We start from the raw sequence: 27,338 nt of genomic DNA, 5'->3' as shown, positions 1-27,338 counted from the left end.
TTTTTTGATTTTTCTTTGTTTGGACCCCGTTTTCATGGGCATCAACCTTACCATTCTGTTTAGAGCTCCAGAGAGTTTAATATCTATTTTCTGTATTTCCCAGAAGTGCTGAAGCCTGTGTTCTTGTGCTTGGCTAACACCAGTGTGTGCTGTGATAGGTGTGTGGGACACCTGACAGACTGAAATGTATCTGAAGACTGCAGCTGGCTCCCTCTTGCTTCATACTTCATTCTTGGTTTTCTTAAGCAATGAGAGTGCCCTGAAAGTGAAAACCACTCAACTCTCGATAAGGTGAATTAGAGGCTGCAGATAAAAAGGGAACTTAAAATTAGCCCTTTAAAATAAGGTTTTAAGCTGAATGCTGATTATCCAAAAACTTGTACAATTGAGAAAGCAGGTAGAGACATGGCCAGGTTAAATGCTTCAGAGCTGCCTGTCTTTTACCTTCTTTGCCTAGCAAAATAATGCTAAGATGCACATTAAGGTATAATTTATGAGACAATGGGTTGCGTGCATTAAAGAAAGAAGCTCAAAGCTGCAGCTGTTTATTTATCTCTGACCTTAAGGCAAACAAGTGCATATAATTCATAATAGAAAGATAGAACACATTGCATTCTTATACAAAGAGTTCAAGACACAATTCTGATTTTCTTAAATGCTTTTGATCTATTTGTGGGGTTTTTTTTTGGATCTTTAATTAGTTCACAATGACCTCAAGATCAGGTTAATTTTACTCTCCCTTATTTAAATTAAACTGTAAATAGAAAGATAAAGTGAATTAAGTATCTCCTTTTCAAACTATCTTTGAACATTTACCTAATATTAATGATTCTGCGTTTTCATGTAAGATACTTCAAAGAAATGCACATTGTAAGAACTCAATAGGATCTATTTTAAGAAAAGGAAAATAAACAGCAATGCCCTTCAAAACCCAAAGATTAACATACATCAGTGATACATTCAGATAAAAAGCCATAAACTCCTTTTCCATAATTTAGAATATAGGAGTTTGTACCTCTTTTCCATGAACATAAGTCATTATTTCAGTATACTCACCTTTGGGATTATTGTTTTCTCTCTTAAATGGTTTCATCAGCAAATTTGATTATGTCTCCCATCTGGCATTTCTTACATAATGCTATGCCTTTGTTTTAGTGCACTCATTAAGGTAATTATAAATCAAAGTAATTTCTGAAAATAAACCTGCATGCAACTACTATGTTCCTAAAACTTTATTACTGTTTGTATCTATGGCACTGAAACTGCTAGGACTAAAGGTTCTTCACTGCTTGTTTTTTTCCCTGTTTGTTAAAATGCCCTTGCAACTTGTTATTTCAGGCTTGTTGCTCAGGCTTGTTTAGGAAGGAAAAATAACAAGGTCTCCTAAATGGATTGAAAGATACTTAAAATGCCCTACAATCCTTTTGAAAGCAAAAAAGGCTTTTAAAATCAAAGAAGTGACTGCATCCAGCTGTGAGATTTTCTACAGTCAGCACCTAGAGAGCCCATGACAGACAAGATAGCTATGTCAATAGTTCAGAATTTCTTCAGTGGTTTTATCCAGTCCTATTCCTACAGTTTCATGAACAGCCTCATCCTTCATCTCATCCAATTTTCCAGTTGGTAGTTTATTATCTTAAATCTGAAAAATCTTAAATCATCCATGTTAGTTTTTCTAGATGAAGCATCCTGTAAAGGGATTGTGTGCTATACTAGCTGTTGGATAGATGACAAAGGGAAATCCAGAGAAAACAATTCCATCTGGAAAAAAGACCCAGTTTTGTCTAATCTTTTTCAAATCTGCCTTCCAAAATGCGCCTTCACAATTTTCTCTATCAAATATTGCCATACTTTCAGATTTGAGACACCATCTTATTCTCCTCACTCTACTTCAGTTGACTTATTTTTATTTTTTTCCTTCTGCCTTATTTTGCCTGTTTTCCTTTCTCCCATTCTAATTTCCCATATGTCTTTTGTTCTTTTCAGAACAGTAGCTCATTATGTACACTTTAATCTTCCTTATATTCCTCCTCTATTTCCCTTATCCCTTTTCACTGTGGCCATCACTGTTACCATGATCTTTTGCCTCATGTGCCAGATCCCCTAATTTTGGGACACTCCTAATACTGGTTTCTAATTCTTATCAAACACAATGAGTTGCTGCTCTGACCTCTCCCCTATAATTGCATTAGGGAACTTCATGATTCTCCTTGCCCTAGCCTGGCTGGCAATCTTACTTCTTTTAAGGAAAGTCTTATGAGACAAGAGGAGCAAGAAAGCCAACAAGTTTTTATTTTATGGATAAACCTTGCCTCTAAAATCTATGACATTAATAAAACCTGAGAGATATTATGCTAATGCTCCAAAGTCTACTTCGGAGATTTTTATTTGAGTCAACTTTTATTTTTGCTCTATGAATTCTTCAGCTGCAGCTTTGTGATTTCTGAGACCCATACCTCATGAAAAAACCCATGAATAAGAAATCCTCTAGCCTCTTAGTGAGATTAATTTTCCTTTGTACCTTTGAATGGTACACTAATGTCACAAAACACTGAAACAGCAATTCCTCCACTTGTAGAAATACCTTCTTTCAAAAAATTTATCCCTCTGCCAACTAAGCAACTAAGTCAAAGGCAATTACTGTTAGCCCTCAACAACAATATAGTAATGGATGCCATCTTAAATGCATATAGGAGAATTTAATCATTGAAAGTTTAATCTTTTTAATGAGATTTGGGCATCAGAACTCATGAAGCTGAGAATATCCACAGACATAAGTCATTAATCACTCTGGAGATATCAAATTGAATATATATTGGACAAAGAATGTTATCAAGAAATTTACACTGATGAAAGCTTTTGCACATAAGTTATTTACTTCTGAGACAATGCTATCTCACTCATTTGGATGAGTAATTGTAAGCAGTTTCTCTGTGAAATGCTGTTATGGTTGATGTATTTCAAAGACAGAAAAGAGTAATATATTTTAATATTTCTTCTTTGTGTGGTACATTCTCATTTTCCTGTACCTCTCATTAGCATTTCTATCTATTGTGTTTAATTTAATACTCTAATCTCTGAAGTCCTATTAAAAACAGTCTACATCACAAGTATGTATTGACATAAAAAAGGGAGTTCCTGTTAGGTTATGCTGCTCATATTGCTAGAACAACTTTGGCTGTCAGAAGGAGACATTTCTTTGGCTAACTGTTGCCTCAGATTATATGGTCAGATGACCTTGTGACAATATTTATCAGCTTTTAATAATCCACTGTTTTATGAATGGAGGAAGAAAACAGACAATCACAAAGTGATAAAAGCTATCTTCAAAAGGTTTTCTTTCAGTCAGCTTTTAATTTAGGACTTTTTCAGAGCAACTAGCAGCAATACTATGTTTAAAAGGACTACTTGCAATGCATAATTTCAATTGCTTCTTAATAAATTGAATGTATTTGAACAAAGTCAAATTTGTTTCAGCATGCTGAAGATCAGGCTTATTCAGCATTTAGAGAAGTGAAATTTTCTTGAAACTTCCAATTCAGCAGAGATGCTCCACAAGTCTGTCTGCATTCTTATTTAAGAGTGGTCACTGTACTCCCTTCAAGGCAAATTCTTAAATTAAGCAGATTGTTTCAATCCTGCAAAATGTCAGGACCTCTTATGTGGGCTAGGAGAGTTGGAAGCCCTGAGAAAACTGCACAGAGAGTCACTGCTCCTCATTGTGCCCCCTTGAATTGTGAAAACCAAAACTCCAGGCTTGGCAGGGTCCTCATCACCTGTGGAGTTTGGTACCTGGGCAAACATGTTTCTTCATCAGCTACATCCTCGTAAACTTCCTAAAGCCTTTTTGTTCATCAAAGGACCATCTCTTTTGCCAGTGAGTTGTAAGCCAGAATATAAAATGAATCTCACTGAAAGGCTTTAACAAGGGAGGACCACATGCACAACTATAGCTTCAGCCAGAAACTGCCTTCCTCTTAAATCACTAGTGGACAGCCACTTGGGTGATAGGCAGCACCGCTGCAACACTCACACTTTTCAAGACCTTTGATTTATAGAGACATTTTACCCTGCCAAGGGCTTCTGCTCTGCCACTGCTACCCAAATGACAAAATCAATGTTGTCAGAAGACCAAATTTTACATAACAAACTCCCACACCTTAGAGTGACCATTCTAGGATAGACCCAAGGTCTCATCTCTCGGAGTAACCAAGGGGATGTCTTGTGAAGAATATGTTACATAACAAGGCAATTGTACACACTGTTTTCTCTGTGCACTTCCCCAGCCTCTGCTTTTCAGTCTATGTTACATATATATATCTAGCAATGTTTAATGGTTTTGTCTTTAACTAACTTGTCGAGACGTGTCAAATCCATCCTGCTAGAAGAAGCTTAAATGGTATTGGCTAGTGACAGACCTAGATAAGAAATTAGATTTATATTAAGCCCTTTGGCCCCTTCCAGTGTGTGGCTGGACTGATTTACCCTGTATTTTTCCAAAAGGACTACTCAGTCCAGCTGCTCCTTTTTAAGCCAGGTCACAGCTGCATCCATGGTCAGTATGTAAGAACACTGGTACAGAATCAATCACTATAGAATGACCATAGAAATTGGTACAGAAGCACCAAAGAGAAATATTATCTGGATACTGAACATCTTACGTTGTATGGGCCTTGATGCCTTTATTTGATGCTGTTACTCTGTTACACTTTCCTCTGTCTGGACTTGTGCTGCAGTGAGGGTGAACAGTACTAAGACAACACGGATCATGACTCCATGCTACCCACACTGCTTTTCTCTCATGTCAGGTGATGAAGCACAGCAGTGGTGCAGTTCAGTGCAGTCTGAATGTATCAGAATGACTGATCCTTTCTGGGTGACAACATGCTCCCACATCCATTTCTGCAAATAATTTCCCACCTACTTCTTAGTCCCAATACTTCCAGGCTCTGAGTAGTTCAGCAAGGATTGCGTACAGAGGATGGGAGTTCTTGTGCCTTACTTCTCAGAGGCAGACAGTTAGCAGGCAGTGGCTCACTGAGAGTTGGCCCTGACAGTTGTGGGAAGGTGTTGCCCTGGATCTGTTGTGAAATGTTTTTCTGTCCTCTTTTGAGTGACCACTGTGTGGCAACTGCTGGCCTGTAGCCACAGCTCCATGAGGGTCCCCAGTGCAGGGGCCTGCAGACAGCTCTGTGCTCTGGACAGTGCCAAGTCTCTGTGAACAGGGGCAGCTGTCACAAACATTTCGGTTTTCTGAACTCAGAATTGAATGTTCACAATATTCAGTATTGTGGAATTAAACTTGCATGAACTTTAAACTTCCATGAACTTCAACAAATTTTTCTCTTGCTTATGCAATGAATGATAGCAGTCCATGACTGTAAGGACAATGCAGTTGGAAGGCAGCCTATACTCACGCTTTTTATAAACACCACCTGCTTCCCTCTGTAAAGGACTCTCATAGATCCGATTGGAGAAGATATCTTTGGATTTGGAGAAGATTCCCACTGTTGATACCCAGCAGCAGGAAAACACAAACTCCAGAAAGTGCTTTTTTTTCTGGACCATGAAGATTTAACTAAGTTTTTGTTGGATGTGATAAGAAAAGAAACCTGAAACCCAACAGGCAGTTTATAGTGCTTTAGAGCCCTTAAAGTCCTTAGTGTATTAAGTATGTGCAATATTGCATAAAGCGTGACAATTTTATATATTAAGTTTTAAATGACATTTTTCTTATTACTCTTTCACAATTTCTAATCTGAGACTAGCTCCTCATCACTGCTGAATCACTGTTAGTAACTTAGTGCCATTTCCCACTGTTTTCCACTCACAAAAAGTGGAATAGCAAGATTTTTCCATAGCCTCCGAGTATACATGTTCTCTAATCTTCACTGTTTGCCACCAATTGCAGTTGTCTGCTTGTGATGTGAGAATAAGAGCTGCATTCTCAGTTAAAGAAAACAATGTAAGAGTTCAGCAGTGTAGGCAAGTAAGAAAGAATTTTCTTTTCCCATAAAACTGTTCTCATTTTAAGAATGCCTTGCTGAAAAACATGCTAATTAGATAAATCCTCTTCCCCCTTTTAAACAACTTTAAACATAATTTGAAGCCATTGCCATGAAATTCCAACTCACTCAACATGCATGTTTAAAGTAACTTTATGTAGTAAAGCAGAAAGTGAAATCCATCTACTCATCTGTTGTATGAGTTAATCAATGCCTTGTCTAACATGCTATTCACCACAAAATGTTCTTGCAAACATATAAATTGCCAGCCCCTGGCTCATTATTCAGTGTGGTGTGGTTTAGTGTCCCTGGAAAGGCAAATGGTTCCCTTCATGCAGCATGCATCAGTGTTCTATAACATCTCTGGTTTCTTTTTACTGATATATTTAGTTCTGAAAGAAATTTTTTACTCTTTTTAATTACCATTTTCTGGGATCCTATCTGATCACAACATAAGCACATTCATCCCTAAGATACTTTTTTGCAGTGTTAAAAAACCTAGAGGAAGGGCACTACATTTATATTTTTGAATGTGTATTGAGAACATTTGTCTCCAGAGTGAAACTTGTTTTTTTCAAATTAGTGTTTAAGAAGTAATTATTTTGCTATAATTACTAAAAACAAGAAAACAAATCCTCGAAAAAACTAAATTGGGGTATACTTGTGTAGTTAATTAGCCACTTGGCAGCCATCAGAAAACATAATTTTTATTTCTGTAAACAATGACTAGTATTTTAGGAGGCATCTGAGCATCCTAGTGATGAAATGGATGAACAGATACTAAAGCATAAATGTGTTTTCTGAAGTGTAACAAAATACAAAGTTTCAGAGAAACAGAATAATCAGTTGGTTAGTTACAATACACTGCCCTTCAATTTCCATTATTGAATTAGACAAATATATTATTTCTTTTATATGTTTTATACATATCTCAGGTCTATTGGCAATTAAATATTCTAGACATTTCATCAACAAGTGTTTGAGAGAAACATCTCTACTTTTCTTTCCATCTACTTTGTATAGTCCTGTTTTAAAATCAATGTCAAATACTTCATCACTTGCATAGTTGGATTTACTACCTGAATTCAGCTTTATAAGTAAACTAGTACTCAAATCAATATCTAAATCAGGGACAGAATTCCTGGTACAGACATATGCACATGAGAACATTCAGTGTGTAAGTAACTGCTGTGTTATAGAGATGTCCTTAACATTACTTATAAGATTTAATTCATTCTGAGTCAACTGAAAGAATCCATTAAAGGAAGAAGAAATAAATTCTTAATAGTATGGCATAAACTATGTGAGATATGTACATTTGCAGCACAATCAACTCATCTTCAGGGATATTTTTTGATTTTAATAAAAAGAGACTCATTAAAGTTGCTTGAAGTTTTATAGTGAAAATTGCCAGTATAGTTATACAGTCATAAAAGTGAAGCTAAGGACTGCTTTTGTGCTTTCCTTCTTTCAACTTATTTAGAGGTGAAAGATTTCTCACTGGTTTGACAACCAATCTCCTTGTCCAAGCTTCAGTATATGTGAAAACAATATGCTTTAATCTTTTAATATTCTGGTCGTTATGGGCAGCTTAATTTCTGAGTAAAAATCCGTGCATACTTAAGAAATTTTGCAAATTAAAAAAAATATCAAGAATGCAAATTAACAAAACGCAATAACCCCAAATATATCACAATTACCTCTTAATTGTTACTGAGCAGGTCCAGAGCATGAAAACTCAGTCTTCTACTCCCAGAAACTCTTTTCTGGTTTTTACACATACCATGATTGCAAGTTCCAGTGCTTGTTGAATAATTTATTAATCTCTTAATGTCAATATACACCTTGTATCAGAACAAATGTTACCTTAAAGCAAATTAGTCTTATTTTGCTTTTAGTATATATATGCTAATCAACATCATTGGTCTTCTGTCAAAGTTGAAATGAAACAGGTAAATTAGTTTTCTTGAAGACACTTCAGGTAACCTTACAGTGGAGTAAGGAATCATCTCTCTCTTATGTGCCATTCAAAAGCACAATAGATGCTCACGCAGACCACAGTTCTTCTTTTCCATATCAAAGAAGCCTTCTGAAGGCAATTCTAAAGGACATGCTGGATAACTGGCTTATTGCACAAAAAAATTTCCTCAATACAGCAAAGAGAAGCAGCACAAAAAATATAGAAGGGATTTTGAAACAACAGCCATTGTTTTTGAGTTGTGAGGAGCAGCTAACTGGAAGGAGGGAAATTCGTTCTCATTTCTTTGTCTCTCAACACATTTACATGATATTTGTCAGATTCTTGGCTCTTACCATGAAGTAGGTAATCCAGAGACTTTATCAAATGTATTTCCTTGTGTGATGCTTCATTAAGATCCTGATGCAAGTAAAACCATGTTCTGTATTGAAAGCAATTTTCCTAGGAGTGAAATAGTGAACACAGGAAGGTTGGAGAGAAAACTTCTGACTGGTGGGGCTTCAGAAAGCAGAACAGTGCTGGGTACTGAGGGGTAGGTCTGGGACTGTGCAGCTGTGTGAAATCACTATCCCTCTTAAATTTAAAATCTCAAGGTTTCACAACATTTATTTTTGTTTTGCATTGAAACATGAGTGAGCTGGCTGAAAGGAGTGAAGGACAGTAATGTTACCATGATAATAGCCTCATGTTTTCCCTAGAACTTTGATGGTCAGGGATGAAGTCTACCAGACCAGCATTCCTTTAAAGCTACAGAGATCCTAGCATCCAAGGAGACTGAGGAGCCTCACAAAGGGAAGGAGAAGTAATCCACGAGCTTTCTTGCTTTGAGAAGAGTGAAGACACTGGAATCCTTATAAGGGGCAAAAAATCCTTTGAAGGTGGAACTTCAGTGAAGGAATCAAAGGAGGGAAAAGGCTGTGGAAAGAGAGATAGTGTCTGGCTTTAAGAGAAGATCCTACATAGAGTAGACTGATCAATTTATCAGCTCCTAAGAAGAAATACCCCTGAGGAGGAATCATGTCTATAGTATGGCATTGTGTGAAGAGTAATGACACAGAGTATCTTATATGAATACTTAATACAGAGCATAAAAGACAAAATAGCTGTTGTCTGAAATGGTTAAAGTGTTCTGTGGAGAAAAACATTGAAATATAAATCTGATCCATTGGAGCCTATTATAACACCCATATCCTCACAGAACAGAACAGATTTGCACTCTCACTGCCATCTGGAATGGAATTATGTTAGCAGTCTCTAAAAAATACAAATTAACTATTTCCTGCATTTCTATAGTGCGATGCTTCCTTTTTCTGATCATGTCTCCTTTTTGGTTAATCATGACAACTTTAAAGTCATTGCATGAATGTCCCATTGCTTACTGTTCAGATCAGAGAGAGTAGTAATGCCTGTGGAAGAGATACATGAAAAGTGAAAGATAATTCAATATGAGTCTCTCTCCCATTAAGTCAATGGCCTTTACTAAGACATAATTGTAACAGATGCTGCTTAACCTAGCTATATTATATAGTCTTACAACTAAAATGAACATCAGGTATGCATGATCAGTCTTTTACAGGTGTTTAAAATAACATACTTAACATGCAAATTAGGAAAAACCCAGAAAAAATTTAAGAATCTATTTTTTTATTGAAAGAATAGAGCCCTCAGCAGATCATGTATTTGCTCAAATTTGATATTACAATTACTGTTCTCTTTTAAAGCAGACCTGCATCTGATGTGCAAATTAAAAAACTGAGTTTTTCTCCTTCTTGGCTATTTGCTATTTACAAGAAGTTGTGTAGTATTTTTGCATAAATAAACTTCAGACTGAAGGCTGTTTGTGAAATGCTCATCACTTCAATGATTCAGTAATTGTGATTCATGTTTTGTAGCTAATCACTCAAAGCACCTGGCATTATTCCCCTCTGTAGAGCAAGACATGAAATGAGGAATGTATAATTTGCTTTCTAAATTGATGGAAGAAACAGAACTAAAATTTATGAAAACATCAAGTTTTGTAAACTTTTTAAGATTATCTGATGCTTGATATAGTCATAAGAAACCAGCGAGGCTGAAGAAATAAGATCATAAATATTTAACCATTGATTCCAAAAAAATCCAGAGACATGTTTTGCTCTAGATAGTCTTAAAATCTACATTGATGAATTCTCCTTATTCCTTAAGCTTTGCAGGTTTTGATCTGCTTTGTCCCATGGGTGTCTCCATCTGGAAGACACAAGCTACATGGAACTAGAGTTAAAAAGACATCCTCTAAAACATCCAAAATAATTATGCTCAGAATAATTCCACCAAAAACTATGCATTTAATTCTTGGAATTACTTGTAGTGAGGAAGTACTCAGAGAGCTGAAGAAGAATTTTTAATTCAGTGAGAAAACAAGAAAACAAATGAATTATTATTTCCAGTTCAATAAATCTTCTCAGAAAGGACCATAGCTCTCCAGCTGCAGCCCGAATAGATTGATTCAAGGCAGCTCTAACTGGCTTCAGAGTGAAGAGTTTATCTTAAATCTGTGTGTTGAATGGTTAGACAATAAACTTGTTGGTGCCAAAAAAGGCTGCAAAAGAATGATTCAACTCTCCATGACTTTGGGTTCTAAGATGCAAGTGTTAACCAGAGCTAGCCAATCTAAAGGTCTCTTCAGCCAATGGAGAATAACAGACAACTTGATTTTAGAGGTTCCATTTTAGGTGAAATCGCTGCAAATAGTCATTAAGATGAGCTGTGTCAGTGTAAGGTTTTTTACACCGTGCTTATCTAGGGTTAGGATTTGATTAGACTCTCACTACTGGCTATAATACTGCTCACCCATACTGAGAGTTCTGATGGGAATTTTAAGGCAGTAGATTAGACCCTTACCTTTTTCAGGCTTTTCCATCAGTACTATACAGCTGCCTCAGGCATATCAATGCCCTGTAGGAGTTGATGCCAAAATAACCCTTTGCTCTAAGTTATTAAGAAAAGATGGGGATATTATTCCCAAGTAAGATGTAGTTATCTTATTTTATGAAGTTCATCTCTTCAGATTTATAGTTTTCAGGTTGCAGATGAATGAAATATTTCTGTAAAGCACTATGGGTTTTGCAGAATTCTCTAGATGTCTTTAATGAGGAATTTAAAATACTGATTCCACTCTGTAGACACCATAATTAAGTGTTAGTTTTGTCTTATTTCAGAAGGAACAGGGCCCATGTGGGTTAATAAATGTGTTGTCATTATGCTGGCAGGTATGCACTGCTAACTGCAGAAATAACATGTCAATTTCTAACCAGATGACCTGGTGGAGCACTGCAGTTTAACTTCTTTCTCACATCTTATGTCGGTCAAAGATTAATGTACTTACACTCCAGAGCAAAACATCCAAATAGCATTTCAATCAGGGAGCCTGCAATGGCAGGAAAGAAATACAGTCTGGCAAAGCTTTTTATTTCTAATCTGAAAACCAAGAACTGGCGCGCTAGCCATGATCACCAGCATTGTTTACAGGCTTGGTTGCTGTGGTGATGGCATCACATGAGTACTGCGATGGGGACTGAATCCTTACGGCAGCACAAGTGGTTTTCCAGCAGCCTCTAATTGCTTGTTTACAAAATACCCCGTAGTTTTCTGAGCACACAGCCCAACAAAATAGGAATGGAGTTATAGAAAGTCTCCAGCACTGCCTTTCTGTGTACAGGAGAGAAACCGATTCCAAGTTAGAGGGAAGGGAACGGAAGGGAAAGGGGAGGGAAGGGAAGGGAAGGGAAGGGAAGGGAAGGGAGAAGGGAGAAAGGAGAAAGGAGAAAGGAGAGAAAAGAGGAGGGAGTGGAGGGGAGGAAAAACATCAGCTCAGTCAAGTGGTCACTGGCACCTCTGCAAACTACCCACAGCTGCACAGCTGCACTGGTGGAGTTGTCTCTCCACTGCCAGGCCCGAGAGCAGCCCCAGCTTATGAAAGGGCCCTCTACAAGTTGCAGACCTGCTGCCCCTCTTCTTGAGCCATGGTTTGGTCTGACTCCAAAAACATCCAGTGTCAACACACTCATTGAAGCAGAAACCGAGGTGCAGCAGCCATGGTACCTTCCCCAGTATCCTATCGCTTTCTCAGATCTGAAACCACTTGCTGGCTCTGAAACCTCTCTGCAGCATCTGGAACGGATATAAACCTTGATGCTAGGCATCCTGCTAGGCAGTGTAATCCATGGATTGAGGCCAGTTGCAGTAGTTGCTGCTGGTCTTCCAAAGACATTTTGAGCACCAATGCTGGCCATTGCTAGCCTCCTCCTTGGAAAGACAGGATTATGCCTGTCATTTTTATATAGCTTGAATAAGCATGGAAGATGCACTTTGCATGCTACGATCCCTGGCCTTAAATTGGTTTCTGGAGGTGGGGCATGGAACCAATAAATAAAACTAATTGCCACTCTTGTGGTGTCCCTGTCCTTTCTGTCTGGGCTACACTGCATTAAACTCATGTCAGAAACAAGAAGCTGATTCACTAATATAATACTTTGTTTTCTTTTACTCTCATTCCCTTATCATAATGCTGGGAACTTCATTGAAGATACCAACACTTCTCGGGTATCTAAAGCAAACCTACCACTTAGCTTTTTCCCTGGTGTAAAATTTGCCCCAAAGCAAAAAAATATTCTTTCTACAGTGCTCTTCAGGAGCCTCTCAGTGCCTGTTTTATGTGCACTGAAGTGGGAATGGAGGAGGTGAACCTGGCAGAGGCTTTAACATGCTTCTGCAGAGCTTCTGAGTGTTCAGCATGTTTTGTGTTTTAAACAAATGCTTCAGATCCTCTTATTCAAGAAAGGGGAAAACCAGACTTTTTAAAGTGAGAAGGATTATTAACTATTCAGTTTTCAAAAGGAAAGCATACATTCAGCTACTGTGCTATTTCTCTCACTGAAAGCCAGATCTCATCCAGATGTATCAAAATTTTCAAGTGTTTGCGTTTACACACCTATCATGGCAAACCAGAATCTGACATGATCAAATGTCTAAGGCTTGCCCAGAGTACAGAATGAAGTGAAACCCGAAAAAGTTAGTAGCTTGTGTGGGAGTTGTTGTATGCTGGATAATTGGAAACATTTAGCATCTGAACCTGGATTTCACATTCTGGACTTGTCGTATCTCTTCTATAGTTTCTGACTTTTTTGTCTCTCTTAGCCTAGTCTCAAACTACACTTCAGTCTTTTAAGATTTTATTTTTTCATTCAATTATTTTTACCATTACCCAACTATAATGTATTTTCATCTTCCCTGCCTTACTGAGGTTCTTAAATGTCTTTGCTAAAATCTTCCTTTTAATGAGCAGATTATATTTTACCTTGCTAATTGGACACCTCTGCATGGGAAGGTGAGGAAATGAAGCTGTCTGGAAAAAGAAAGCACATTTCATTGTGTAGAATTGAATTTACAAATAATGCTTTATCTCTTAACACATTCGAATGTTCCTGGGCTGAACTAGTGGCATTGAGTAGGTCCTCCCAGTTAAGGTATGCTAGTGGGCCCTCTTCCACAGTTTTGAGGGGCTAGCTGGGAAAAATGAGCAATAAGCAAGCTGGAGACAAAGCTCTAATGTGCAGAGCAGCTCCTTCTGCCTGCATGACCTGTGGGACTCCATTTCACTGGTCTTATTTAATAACCACTTGGTTTTATTTTGCAGACTGGATTTGGATTGCAGGATTCCATGTCAAAAGCTGAGGCTTTCTGCTATCCACAGAGCATCTTCTGCTTCTGAAAAATGCACTTGTGTGACTTTCCTGTTATTACACCTGCACTGTGTTCTCCTGCTTATTACTCGTATTACTGCACCACAGACAACATCATCCCAGTGTCTTTCTCTGAAGGAACATGTTTTCCTGGCAGAGGTAGCTCTGATCTGAGATGTGAAAATGCAGGTGAGAAAAGCACGTTTGATCTTCAGAAACTGAAAAGATAATGTGAACGGAAGCCTACCATGAATAAGTAAAACTGTCTCTACCCACCAGCTGGAAACAGACCTGCAGTTTGTGATGATGTTTGTGATAGGAAATGTAAGCAATGGTTATTGAAATAATGAAGTGTTATTGGAAAGTAACATTCATAATACAGAAAGATACTGTATAAATTACACCCATCAATTTTGCAATAAATATTTTGCTTACCCTAGTTTTGAATTCTAAGTACATTAAATAATAGAGAAATGCTTTGAACCAGACTGAAATCCTGGTTATAGGTGAGCACAAGAGCTTTTCCTTTCCCTTTTTCTAAATTTTGGCTTGTGTATTGTCACATCTGCTGGACAGCTGATGGGAGCATTTGCAGCATAATGCAGCCTCTGTGTTGTAGTGCTGGCCAGTGGCATTTTGTTAGCTCAGCCTGACAGTAATTCCATTGTGATGCTTGGCAGAAGCAAACTGGATTAATCTCCATATTGAAAGAGTGAGTCTGCATAACAGAGGCCATAATTTGGATGTTGGTTTTGGTCCCTTTTGTGGCTGAACCACATAGGCAACTTTCACAACAAAGCCTCTTATAAGAGAGTGTTGGCTGGGAAGTGGGCCAAATTCATCTTCTTGTAATTCCATGACATCAGTACACTTGCCAAGGGGAACAAGTCACATTATTCCAACAATTAATCCCTATGAAGGCTTTAGGACAAGCTTTTCTCCTTTACATTCGCAGTTTGAATACAGGGTTTGTTTTTGTGCAACACAATTGGGTGGAAGGGTCTTTAGGAAAAGGCTGTGTTTTGACTTAATGCAACGCTTGCACACTGAGATCAGGCCTCTCAGATGGCTTTGCAGTACCAAGTCTATGAACTGTCTCAACTCAGGGGACAGGTATTTTCTCAGAATGTATTCCTTCTTTATTTATTACTGAAGTCTAGTTTCCTAGTGATAGAAATAGCTGTGTTAATGAGGGGTCAGTTTTGGCCAGCTATAAGCACATAGCTTCCAGTAATTTGGAAAACTGTGCCTTCCTGGGTTCCTAATCAAGGCCATCCTTTCACCTGGGAAAAAACCACCATACTCACTTCTTTTGACTTGGATTTTGTTTCCAGTATAGGAAAGCAGAACACAGGTCTGTGAGGTATGTTTGTCTACATTTTGACAGTGAAAGGCTGTGATTGGCAATTCTTCCTCCTGTTTTTTGGCAATTCCTTCCAGGAAGAGAAGATGGGAAAGTTAAATGAGAACTGACAGCAGAAATGAAAAATAGCAGAAACTGTAAATAGATTAAATCTGATCTTAGTCTTTTAACTTGGAGTTTATTTCTTACAAAAAGATGGGGGCTTTTTATGTCGATCGACAGAAAAACAATGCACATATAAAGGGATGTGCTTACACATGGTTCAGGGCAGAGGTGTGTATAATATACAGGGCTAAATGGTAGGATGAGGTATGATTTATTAGTACGTGATCTAATTTGTGGTATGGACCTATGATGCATGTCAGTTAATGAGCTGAAAAGAATTTCTTCCTCTGCAGTATGTTCTTCTTTTCTTATGAGAAGATATGAAGACTAAAACACACAAGGTCAGTCACAAAAAGACACTGGTAAATCTCAGCTGAAGAATGTCAAATTCTTATTTTAAATTAAATCTAATTTAAATTTAAATTAATTTTCTCTTTCCTGTTCTACCTTCATTATTTTTCTTCTTGTATTTTCAGCATTAATAATGGCTTATATCTGTCTGTTCATGGTTTCAGCAGTAATAACTTTTATCACTGCAGCATCTAACACACATCAGAATAGCTATGGAGTGATTGCATGGAGCCTGAAACTCTGGCAGTTTCCAAAGGCTCTGATGATGTTGCTGGTTTAGAACAAAAAAAGCTAAGAGTTTATGGATGTTGCTTCACTGGAGAGCAGTTCTTAAACAAAGACATGTTCATCTTGGAATGCTTTTCCATAATTTAACATCTGAATTGCATAATATATTTCATACCTCAAGCTGAGAGTTACAATTCAGAAATCTGTAAAGAGTGAATTCATTAGTTAACTTTTAACTATGTCCAAGCCAGTTGCCTTTTTTTGTTGCGTTGAAAAATGTGTTTAGGACAAGTCAATTCACTGTGCTTGTTTTTATGGCAATTGCAAGAGGCTGTTCTGACCTGCTTTTCAAGTTCTACTGAGAAACATATTCGTGCATTAGGTAGTGAAGAGTCATGCACACTTCAGCCTTTTCCCAGCATCTATCTCTGCTGCAGAGTTGCAAATAGAACTGTCTTTGTGAGTAAACCATAGGACATGAAATTAAATGAATTGCAGGACCACACAGTAATACTACGTGACTTACAAGCACTTTTCATTTTATTGAAAGCTGTACAGAATTGAGGATATTTAGAGAAAATCTTACATCTGCATGGTCTTTCTTTTCTTGAGAAGGAAGAGGATTTAATTTGCAGAAACTGTTACAAAGGCCTAGTTTTTTTTACATCATAATGGGCATTTCACATAATCTTAGATGGAAACAACTGTAGACTTCTTATAAGACCCAATCTAACTTCAGGCTGTTCTAGATTGTATGTTGTAAATCCATCTCACCAGCTCTTTCTTGCGGGTCTGAGAAGGACTGGGAACAACTGAGGTTTACATTGAGGTTTACATTGAGGTAGGGCCTGTTTTTATGACATTAGGTGGGTTTCCTTCCTTATCCTCACCCCAGCTAAAGGGGCTCCTGGTGTCTGTAAAGCAGAAATGCAACATAAATAAAACATGTAATAGTACCCCAAATACCTTTAAAAAGGCTTTGTTGTAAGTTTAGATTTTTTTTTTCTGTTTTGTTTCATGTAGAAATCCTATAATAGGACAGCAGACAAAACCCACCTGCACAAAATCCACATGGGAAGGGATGTGTCTGCTCATTTTCAACAATGCAAGTGAGAGGCACAGGCAAAATGGACTGTGCTCCTCCTGCTGACAGTGCCATTCTCTAGCAGAAGTGCCAGCCCTATACATCAGGGTCATACTTTTTTTCAGAAAATATTCTATTTCATATATAACAAACAACAACAAGTAATTATAACTAAATTGTTCAGATTAGTGTTTAATTAAAACCCATTTTATAAAGGAATGACTTCAGTTATTGACTGATCATTAGTTCGAGCTCACTAGTTACCAAATTTAAGTGCATCCAAACTGCTACAAACAGAGTCTGTGGCAGCTGTGCTTTTGTCTGGAGATGTACGTGACTTCCAGTATTTGTGTTTACACAAAAGGAGAACTGCAATTATTAGAACTCATTAAAACTCTCTCTCTCAAAAGAAAACCCCTTATTGACAAGAGGTTGCAATTGAATAAGGCATTTCAGTCTTACAGACATAATTAACTCCAGCCTTCCTCTTTGGTGAATGGCCTTTTCAAGCACCCAGAGCCCTGAAGAGCCCTGTCTGCAAACAGAGGTGTGACTACAGCCTGCTCTGCCATTTCTGCAGTGAGGCTGTGTGGGAGAGCACAGACAGCTGTGTCTGGAGACATCAGCAACAGCTGCTCCAGCACAGTTTGGGTGGTGAGCATCTCAACAGAGTATGTCCTGCTAAAGCTGTGTTTATGCATGGATACTTCAATGGAGCTTTGAGAGGACAATGCTGTAGCAAATAAGAAAAACATGTCACTCATCAATCATAACAAGAAGAAAACACTTAGCTATGTCAGAAAACTTAAATTACTTTACAAAACTCTTAACTTTCTCCTTTCCTTTTTGCTCCTTTTTGCTCTCAACCATACTGCCATGGCCACAAGCCATTGCAATACCACAAGCTCAGATTTGACCAGCAAAATTCCTTTCTGAAGGAAAAATTGCTCAATTTACATAGTTAATATCAAATCAAGTTTGAAGTGGTTTATTAACTTACTAACAGCACAATAATTAAAGTGATCATGAAAGTATGTATTCAATATCAAAATCACTACAAGAAGTAATAAGTAAAATACTAGCAGACATGAATTTCTAAATACCTTTCTAAAACACCCCAGAATTGATAAATCCCTCCCCCTCAGCTACCAGCACACCTGCCCCTCCTGGACTCAAGAGTTTCCCAATGTGCTGATCTCTGCAACCTGGCCCTCCACTTTGTTGCTGGACTACCCCCAGTAACCTGTCCCTGTTTTCTTGTGCTGGAGTGCCCAGCACTGGACACATCACCCAGATCTGTCTCATCAGGCTGAGGAGCAGCACTATCTCCCTTGATCTCCTGGCGATGCTCTGCCTAATGTGACCCAGGATCCATGCTGCCTTTCTTCAAAGTAAAAATGACAACAATTTTAGTGATGTTTAAAAATTTTTGGTGGGTTTGGACTACACTGGCTCAAAGGAAAAGCTACCCCTAAGCATTTATAAACAAAAATGAAAGATTTTTCAGACTGTCTACATTGAAGTTTTTGCCCCTCAAAGAAGGCTGAAGAGGAACTTTTTGCAAGGAGAATGTAGTGACAGTACTAGGGGGAATGGCTTCAAACTGAAAGAGGTTGGTTTAGATTTAATTTTAGGAAGAAATTCTTCACAATGAGGGTAGTAAGATTGCCCAGTGTTGGAAGATATGAATTAAACTGTCAAGGAGGACTGTAAATCAATCAAGTGACCTTGCAGCCTGAGTGAGCAGCAGGCCAGTGATTCTCTAGCATGTAAGTTTAAAGGTTTCTGTGTCTTCTTTCTGAATTTTTGTCCGGGTGCTGCTTTTAGGGTCCCCCTGAAAGCAAGGGAAGAGGAATAAATAGACTCTTTGCATTCTAACAGTGACTTTGTGTCTGTCCCACCTGCCTGCTTGTGTCGACACACACACCTAAAGAAACTGTGGATGCCCCATCCCTGGAAGTGTTCAAGGCCAGACTGGATGGGACTTTGAGCAACCTGGTCAAGTGGAAGGTGTCCCTGCCTACACCAAGGGGGCTGGAGCTAGATGATCTTTAAGATCCTTTTCTACTCCAACTGTTCTATATATTTCTATAATTTTCACTATTACTAATTCTTGTATTAGGGAACAGAAATAATTTCAGGGCTTCTTTCTATGTGCTGCAGCTACAATCCTTGATGTCAGTTTGTGAAAATGCTTGATGTTTAGAGCTAAAATACTCAATTTTCAGCCAATGTTACCAATCATGTCTGCCAAGTCTGCTGTAGAATGGCAGAACAGAAGTGAGGACAAAAGGTAGCTTCTTGTCTTTGGTGTGATATTCTAAAGATAGCAAAGTTACATTCTTAATTTGGTGCCTTAGTGATGGCTGAGCTATTTCCTAAATCTATGGTAGCACATACATGGTGTACCTTCATTTTTTTAGAGTTGTGATGTCCTGTACTGTGTGTTTCTCAGTATGAATGCTCTGGTCCTTCTGTCTGTAAGAGCTGAAAGCAGAACTGGCCTTCCTCTGTAAAAAGGTTTGCTAGTCTCAGCCCGTAACGTGAAAGATGACTATTCTGTGTAAACAACATGATTGACAATCACTGCTTGGGAGACTGATTTTAAAATCAAGAGGTCTGAAAACAGAGCACAAAGCAACTGCTTGAAAAAGCCTGAGCATGTTTCTCCCATGGGCATTTCTAGGAAATCATCTCCAGAGATGGTCAAAGGAGTGAATCAACAAATACATCCCAGAATATTTCTCTCATTCTTTTGAGTGTGTCATAAAAAGCACAGGATACAATAAAGCAGCCTTTCCCTAAAGAGAATCAATCAGCTATCTGACTGCATTTCCTTTCTCAAATACAGATCAGATGCTGTACAAGACAGCACAAAAGACATTACAAAACAGCCTTCCCACAATGAAAGCTTCTTCCTAATTCTCTATAATTAGAATGACTTTTGAATGAGAAACAGACTGTACAATTTGAGCAGCCTGAGAGACTTCCTGCTCCAAAGAGCTATGAAATAATAACCTAGAGTGGGCTGCACCAGACCTTCCCCTGCAGAATTAATTTTGTCTCCTGGACATCGCTGGGAGTTTTGTGGTGGATTCATAGAGTATCTGGGGAGAGGAGAATACTGTGATAATACAGTTGCTCTCTGTTTACCACAGCATAACCTACAAATTTTCACACCGAGGCAATCTCTGGTGGTATCCAGTGTTTATCTTCTGACCCTGGTGACAGTTTTGTGCGCTGCATTGGTCCCAAATCAAAATGCTCACTGATGCCAGATGACAAATCAGATGTATCATGCAAAATCCTGCTCAGTTTGTGTTAGGGAAGATGAAACAGGAAAGCCTTATAAATATGATTGTCTCACAAAAGATTTTGAGAATATAGAAACTATAAGTGAGTTTGAAATGAAAGCAAGCTTTGACATCCCTTAGTTACTGAACAACGGGAAAACAAGAGTGTGGCCAGCTGAAAGTAATCCCCTATTGATGAAACAAAACCCTCTGTTTGCAGGCAGGTCCAAGAGTCTGAGCAGCCCCTGCCAGCTTGGCAGAGGGGGTCCGAAGAGTAGTTTTTAGGGTTTAAAATGTAGCACAGTATGATAATGTAGTGATTCTTATAGGCTGTATAGAAATGCTCTAAGATTTGTATATTGTACTAAATTAGTTAGTGATAATCAGAATATTCAACACAGAAGATGATTTATTGTATTGAAATGGGAACTTCACTCTCTTGCCTTTTACTCTCTTACCTCTTTCACTCTCTTATGCTTTTACGCTCTTTCCCTCTCATCCTCTCTACCCCCCTCATCTCTTGGGCCTGCCCCGAGCTGCAGCTGGCAGTTCCAAGCAGGGCCTTGCACCCACGCCCTTTGCAATAAACCCCAAGTTCCACTACCTGGCTTCAGAGATCTCTTGTCTCCGTCCGTCTGGACTGTGCAAGCCCCCGCCACTCCTACAGACTGCCCCCTCCTACAAGTTTGCATCAGGGTGCCTTGAAAATCTTGGTTGCTGTATTATGTTTACACCATTATTTACAGGGAATAACAGAAAAAACACACTCTTATTTCAAAACAAGTATTATTCAACATTTATTAAAATTGGGTTATTTCACCCATTCATATATGCTCAAATGCAGTTTAAGCCTTTGATGTACATAAATAGATAAAACTTAATAACACACAGTTAATAGATGTATCTTTTTAGTATTTATATTGCCCAAAAGAAATGTGAAATGTGAGAGGTTTGTGAATTTTTAAATTTTACCTACTAGCTGAGTTATATGCATTCTATGGGACTGTCAAAGTCTAGATTAGTGAAATTATATTAAAGAAAAGCTTTATTGCTAAGAAATGTATTGGGCCACTGGAGAGGTGGGTGGTGGGAAATTAGACCAAAAATACCTTTGATTATTTTAGGTTTTTACCTCGATGACTACATAAATTAAGCATTCAGTCCAAAAAGTGCTCATTTTTTCCTTTGAAACAAAATATTTTAATGAAGCATTTTTCTAATAATGTATCAGTGAAGATAACTAACTTTTAAAAAGTCTGGTACACTTGGAATACCTACAATTTTAATGGGAGACAGAGAAATCACTAGCTTGTTATCTTTTACAATTTCTGCTTTTCCTGTTATCCAGTGGGACTTGAGCACAAAAACCGCTTAACTACAAAAATAAGTTATGGGAATCAAAACACATAGAGAAGACAGTTTAAACTACGCTTGTAAATTATTTCTGTATTGCAAAGGCTGTACTAGCTCCTGCAACTTCTGAAGCAACTACAGATGTTGTTCTATATTATGGCACTTATTAATGACTGTTTCATACTTTGCTATAGATCTCGCATCTCCTTGATACTTCCACCTATCTCCTAATATCCATTATGTATCTGGTAGCCCTTTGCTTCTCTGCAAATTCCAAACCCACCCCCTCCTCCCTCCCCCCAACCCTCATGCTACCCCAGAATGCCTTTTTTTCATACAAATAGGGTAGAAGATGGAGATAAGAAAGGGATCAAGATTAAGCTAGTTATAGGTATGTCATCCTAAATTTAATCAATATTTCACTTTCTTAGACTTCCCTTTTCAGTTTTCCTTAATGACTTTGAATTTTGTTCTTCAAGTGCAAATACAAAAACTAGATGTTTAAAATTCAAAACACTGTAGCAATTTTCACCAAGACTTTATTATGATACATTAGTAGGGATTTACATTAGACAAATGCTTGCATCGTTGTTTTACTTTCATGGATCCATTATTTCCTATCTCACCTAGCACGATCCAGTCCTGAAAGCAGGTTTTAGAGTTCCTTGAGAGATTCCATGTTATGAATTCTGCCTTTTGTATACAATAGATATTCAGTCTGTCCAAGTAAGTAAAACTCCACCTGGAAAAGCAAATACACTGTGTGACAAATAATAAAAAAAGAGATACTTAATACTAAATTTCTGAAGTAGTCTATGTGCTACACAAAGTTAAATAACTTCAAAGCCAAAACCAAAAATCATCACATCCAAAGTCAAAACCAAAATTCATCTGCACCACTGCTCCTTGTACTTGCTCTCTCTCTGCTTTTTAACCGCAACATGTCCATGACACTGCGTGCGTATATGTCTCGCAAGTTAACATTGATATTTGAATCGCTGGATGAGTTCTTCATGAGTTTCTTTAAAGCTTCACGCTGCCGAAGAGCAGCTTCTTTTATCTTCAGAGTAAAATAACAAGCAGAAAAACGGTCATTTATTATAGCTATTGGCAAAGCCAAAACCAGTATTCCTGATAGTATACACATAAAGGCTACTACCTTACCAATGGTAGTGTCTGGTCTAATGTCACCATAACCAACTGTTGTCATGGAAGTTGTTGCCCACCACCAAGCACCAGGTACACTTGTGAAAGTTGTGCCTGGCACACCTTGTTCAACAAAGTACTCCACAGTGGAAAATATAGAGATTCCTACAGAGAGGAAAAGAAGCAGAAGGCCAACCTCCTCATAGCACTGAGCAATAGTCATCCCAAGGGACCGCAAGCCTGAAAGATAAGAAATGCTGTCAGTAGGTTGATTCATGTAGCTGTCATTATATCTTTGCAAAAAATGTCTTACTTAAAGGCTGACTGCTTTATATTTTCTTTGAATGCGGGTGAACATGTCTTGACAATCACAGATTCAGTAAGATTAGAGAAGACCTCCAAGGACATCGAATCCAACCTTTAACTCGACACCAGCTTGTCAAGTAAAACATAGCACTAAGTGACACATCCAGTTGTTTCAACACTTCCAGGACTGTGACTCTATCACCTCCCTGGGCAGCCCATTTCAAAGCTTAACCACCCTTTCAATGAAGAAATTCTTCTTGATGTCCAACCTGAACCTCCCCAGTACAGCCTGAGGCTGTTTTCTCTTTTCTTGTTGCTTGATGCCTGGGAGGAGAGGCTGACCCCACCTGGCTACACCCTCCTTTCAGTAGGAGGTAGAGAGCAAAAAGGTTCCCCCTGAGCCTCCTTTTCTCCAGGCTGAATAACCCCAGTTCCCTCAGCCACTCCTCATATGATTTACTTTCTCGATCCTCACCAGTTTCATTGCCCTTCTCTGGACATGCTCCAGCACCTCCATGTCTTTCTTGCAGTGAGGGGTCCAGAACAGGGATACAGGATTTGAGGCTTCCCAGTGCTGAGTACTGGGTGATAAATAGTTCCCTAGTCCATTTGGCCACACTACCCAGGCCATGATACCTGGGCCTTTGCAGTCCCTTGGGCACAGCTGGCTCATCACACCCAGATCCTTTTCAGCCATTCTTCCCTCAGCCTGTTGCACTGCAACAGGGGTTGTTGTGATGCAAGTGCAGAACCCAGCGCTCAGCTTTAATGAACATCATACTGTTGGTCTCAGCCCATCTATCCAGCCTGTCCAGATCCTTTTGCAGAACCCTTCTATATCCTCCAGCAGATCAACTCCTCCACCCAACTTAGTGTTGTCTACAGACTGACCTGATTCTCTCATTCAGATCATCAATAAAGATATTACACAGGACTGGTCTCAATACTGAGCCTTGGGGACTCAACTAGTCACTGGCCCCCAACTGGATGTGGCACCATACACTAACACTCCCTGGGGCAAGTCGTCCAGCCAGTTTTTACCCCAGAAAAGAGTGCATCTGTTCAGGCCATGGGCCTCCAGTTTCTCCAGTAGAATGCTGTGGGAGACAGTGTCAAAGGTTTTATTGCCATCCAGGTAGACAACATTCATAACCTTTCCTTCATCCACTAGGCAGGCGATGTAGTCATAAAAGATCAGGATGATCAAGCCTTGGCTGAATTGTCCTTTCCTAAGCTCAGAGCTGGGCCTGATCCTCTGGTTGTCCTGTACATGCCATGTGATCACACTCAAGATAATCTTCTCCATAATCTTCCCCAGCACCAAGATGAGGGCTGTAATTCTCTGGATTCTCCTTCTGACCCTTCTTGTTGGTGGGCATTACATTTGCTAGCTTCCAGCTACCTAGGACCTCCCTGGTTAATGAAGGCATAAATGATGGCCAGCATGGTGACAAGCTCATCACCCTAGGATGAATCCCATGTGGCCCCAGAGACCTGTGAGTGTCTAAGTGGCACAGCAGGTGACTAACTACATCCTCTTGGATTGCAGGGGTCTATTCTGCTTCCCATCCCAGTCTACCAGCTCAGGGGGTTGGCTGCCATGAGGATATCCACTCTCTCTGTTAAACAATGAGGCAGGGAAGATATTAAGTACCCCAGCCTTCTCCTCAGCCTTGGTGATAATGTTACCCCCCTCCACAACCAATAAAGGACAGAGATTTTCCTTGGCCCTCCTTTTGTTGGTAATGTATTTATAAACCCACTTTTTACTACCTTTCACACTGGTGGCCAGATTGAGTTCTAGCTGAGCTTTTGCTTTCCTGATTTCTCTCTACATGACCTAATGAAATCCCTGTACTCTTCCCAAGTTCCTCTCCTTCTTCCAAAAGTCATAAACTCTCTTCTCTGAATTCTGGCAGAAACTCCCTGTTCATCCAGGCTGCTCTTCTTCCTCCTTTGCTTGCCTTAAGGCACATAGGTACTGCCTGCTCCTGAGCCTTCAAGACTTCTTTCTAAAAGTATGTCCAGCCATTCTGGAGCCCTCTGTTTTAAGGCCTGTTTCCCAAGGGACTCTCTGAACCAGTGTCCTGAACAGGCCAAGTCCTGCCTGCTGGAAATCCACGTGAGAGATTTTGTTGACCTCTTTCCTCACTTCACCAGGAATTGAAAACACTCTTATTTCATGGTCACTATGCTCATAATGGCCTCTGACCACCACATTTCTTTGCTGGTCTAATGACCTGGTAGGCTAAAAAGAGGTGCTGTTCTAAGCAGAAGCTGAGAAAAAGTGATTTACAGAAATAGATCACAGCGTTAGACTGAACACTTGACATCATTCGTATTTTCTTAATACAGACCATAGGAATTCTTATTACTTATCACCTGAACTATGTACACATATAATTTAGATAAACTAAACTATCTTGATTTATTAATTGGCTGTGAGAGAAGATCTAGCACCACTCGAAACTCCTTAAAAACACACTAAAAACACCTGCTTTATATTTTGAGACTAAATGTGCCAAGCCTCTGTTTTCCAGCCACTGCATATTTTTCTCTTGGACCTAGGAGCCCTTAGTTACCAAATTTGTGTTGCTGTGTGAGTACTTAGAGCCCAGTTCAGTTCACTCAATAACTTTTTCTTTGAGGACTGTTTTCAATCCTTTTATAATTGTCACAGACTCTCTTTGACCCTTCTTCCTTCCACCCAATCTTCCTTGCACTGTAGACATCAAAACTAAAAGGTTTTCCAGTAACAGCTGCACTTGTGCTAAACTCAAGGTAGCAAAGCAAGCAGCAAAGCATATCCTCTCAATGCAAGCATTAATCCTGTTAATTGACTATGTTCTGCATCAGTCCTTTTGTCCATGAGCTGCACAGGGACCACTGTGCATAACTCCCTATATTCCTGTTAGAGCCACTGCTTCAAGGCTAGACAGCCCCACAAAAGCAAGCAAGAAAGTAAATCCAAAAATAGTGCAATGGATAAATATTGCACACATAAAGAAAGAAGGAAGATAACAGGGTACCAATTCAGCTGAGACACATAGGAGACTGACATTATCTTTTGAATGACTTTGGATTAGTTTTTAATGCTGTTCTTTAAAAATGCTTTCTCTAATAAATGAGAAAAACATAATGCTTATGAATTACCCTTCATAGGTATATTTCTCACTAAACTAGTGTTTGCAAAACAGCTTACTGAGGCTCTGCCTCTGCTTGCAGACTTCATGTGCTCGTTAGTGTTATAGGCAATTTGATTGTTTGACAGTCTCAAACAACAAGATGTTAACATTTCTTGCTTTTGGCTCTTTCTTTTTCCCCGCAGGTTTATTGGATTTTAGAAGTTTTATGTACGGCAAACACTGGAAGTACACAGTAGAGTTTGGAGGCAATGTTGGAGTTTTCTTCCAATGCTGTCTGCTACAAACTCCAGTAAAGAACTTACCCATACTGAGATCTTATATTACTATAACTATGATCTGTAGAATGTTTATTACAATGATATATATTAAATCTTTAACACAAAGGGAATAAGATATATCAGTGCAATCTTTTCTCTGTAAATATGACTGCCTTCATATTTTGGGAACACTAATATCAGCAGAGCAAAAGCTCTGTGAGATAATTGCAAGAACTCAGATCAAATTCTGATTTCCAAGGAACCCTATGAACCCTTGCCCTGTAAAACTTCCTACTGAACAAGGCAGAAGAAACTCTTAAATCTTTGTATCACAATGATGACATTCTAATTTTTCCTATGGTTAGTTACTCTCTGTTCAGGGTCTGATTTTTTCTTTTTATTATTCTTAGTTCTAGTATACTCATCTAAAATTAAGATATAATTCTTCATGTCTTTAGATGAAGTCAGGAAACATTACTAGGCAAATCTATGAATCAGAGAAGTTACTGGACTCCACAACTCATTCTAAAGGGAATCAGTTGGTGTAATGACATGTATAAAGTATACTACTACATTACTTTGTACCTTTTAAAAATGTCTCTGAGTCCTGGCACGTGGCCAAACTAAGGCTGTTCCAGCACAGACACCTCAGCAAGTCTTACAGCTTCTCATGAGAACTCCTTGCCAGGAACTGTGACAGCTTGGTTACTCATGCTTGGAAGGTGCTAAGGTGCTTTAACAGAGCTGGTGTGAGGCTGGCAAGCAGCCCCAGCTCTGGTAAGAGGAAGAGGAAGCATTTCTGCCATGCAGGTCAAGTTCTATCTCTTTTTTGTCCAAAGTGACTTGGCAATACAAAAGCTTCAGTTTACACAGCACTTAAACAACAGTAAAGTTTTAAGACAAAAAGTGTTGAAGTTTCAACTTTACCTGACTCTAGAGGCACAAGAGCCTTAAATATGCTATGGTCTTCTCTCAAAGACATGCTCATTGCCTTTGCAAGTAA

The 27,338-nt window shown here is 38.8% G+C and overlaps 1 protein-coding gene across 1 annotated transcript; it reads right to left on the bottom strand.

Moving 5' to 3' along the window:
• Positions 1-22,204: 22,204 nt before the first annotated feature.
• On the bottom strand, positions 22,205-23,288 carry LOC118700058 (potassium voltage-gated channel subfamily V member 1-like). Its single transcript, XM_036404372.2, has one exon. The coding sequence runs from the start codon at positions 22,901-22,903 to the stop codon at positions 22,355-22,357; it is 549 nt and encodes a 182-aa protein (XP_036260265.1). The 5' UTR covers positions 22,904-23,288; the 3' UTR covers positions 22,205-22,354.
• Positions 23,289-27,338: the final 4,050 nt, after the last annotated feature.

Source organism: Molothrus ater, chromosome 1, assembly GCF_012460135.2.
Source record: "Molothrus ater isolate BHLD 08-10-18 breed brown headed cowbird chromosome 1, BPBGC_Mater_1.1, whole genome shotgun sequence".
Taxonomy (NCBI): domain Eukaryota; kingdom Metazoa; phylum Chordata; class Aves; order Passeriformes; family Icteridae; genus Molothrus; species Molothrus ater.
The sequence above is the reverse complement of the archived record's forward strand: the minus strand, read 5'-3'. Positions and strand labels throughout refer to the sequence as shown.

What these genes read in the sequence shown, in the direction of transcription:
- LOC118700058 (XM_036404372.2), bottom strand. Translation starts at nt 22,903, where the DNA reads ATGAATCAACCTACTGACAGCATTTCTTATCTTTCAGGCTTGCGGTCC.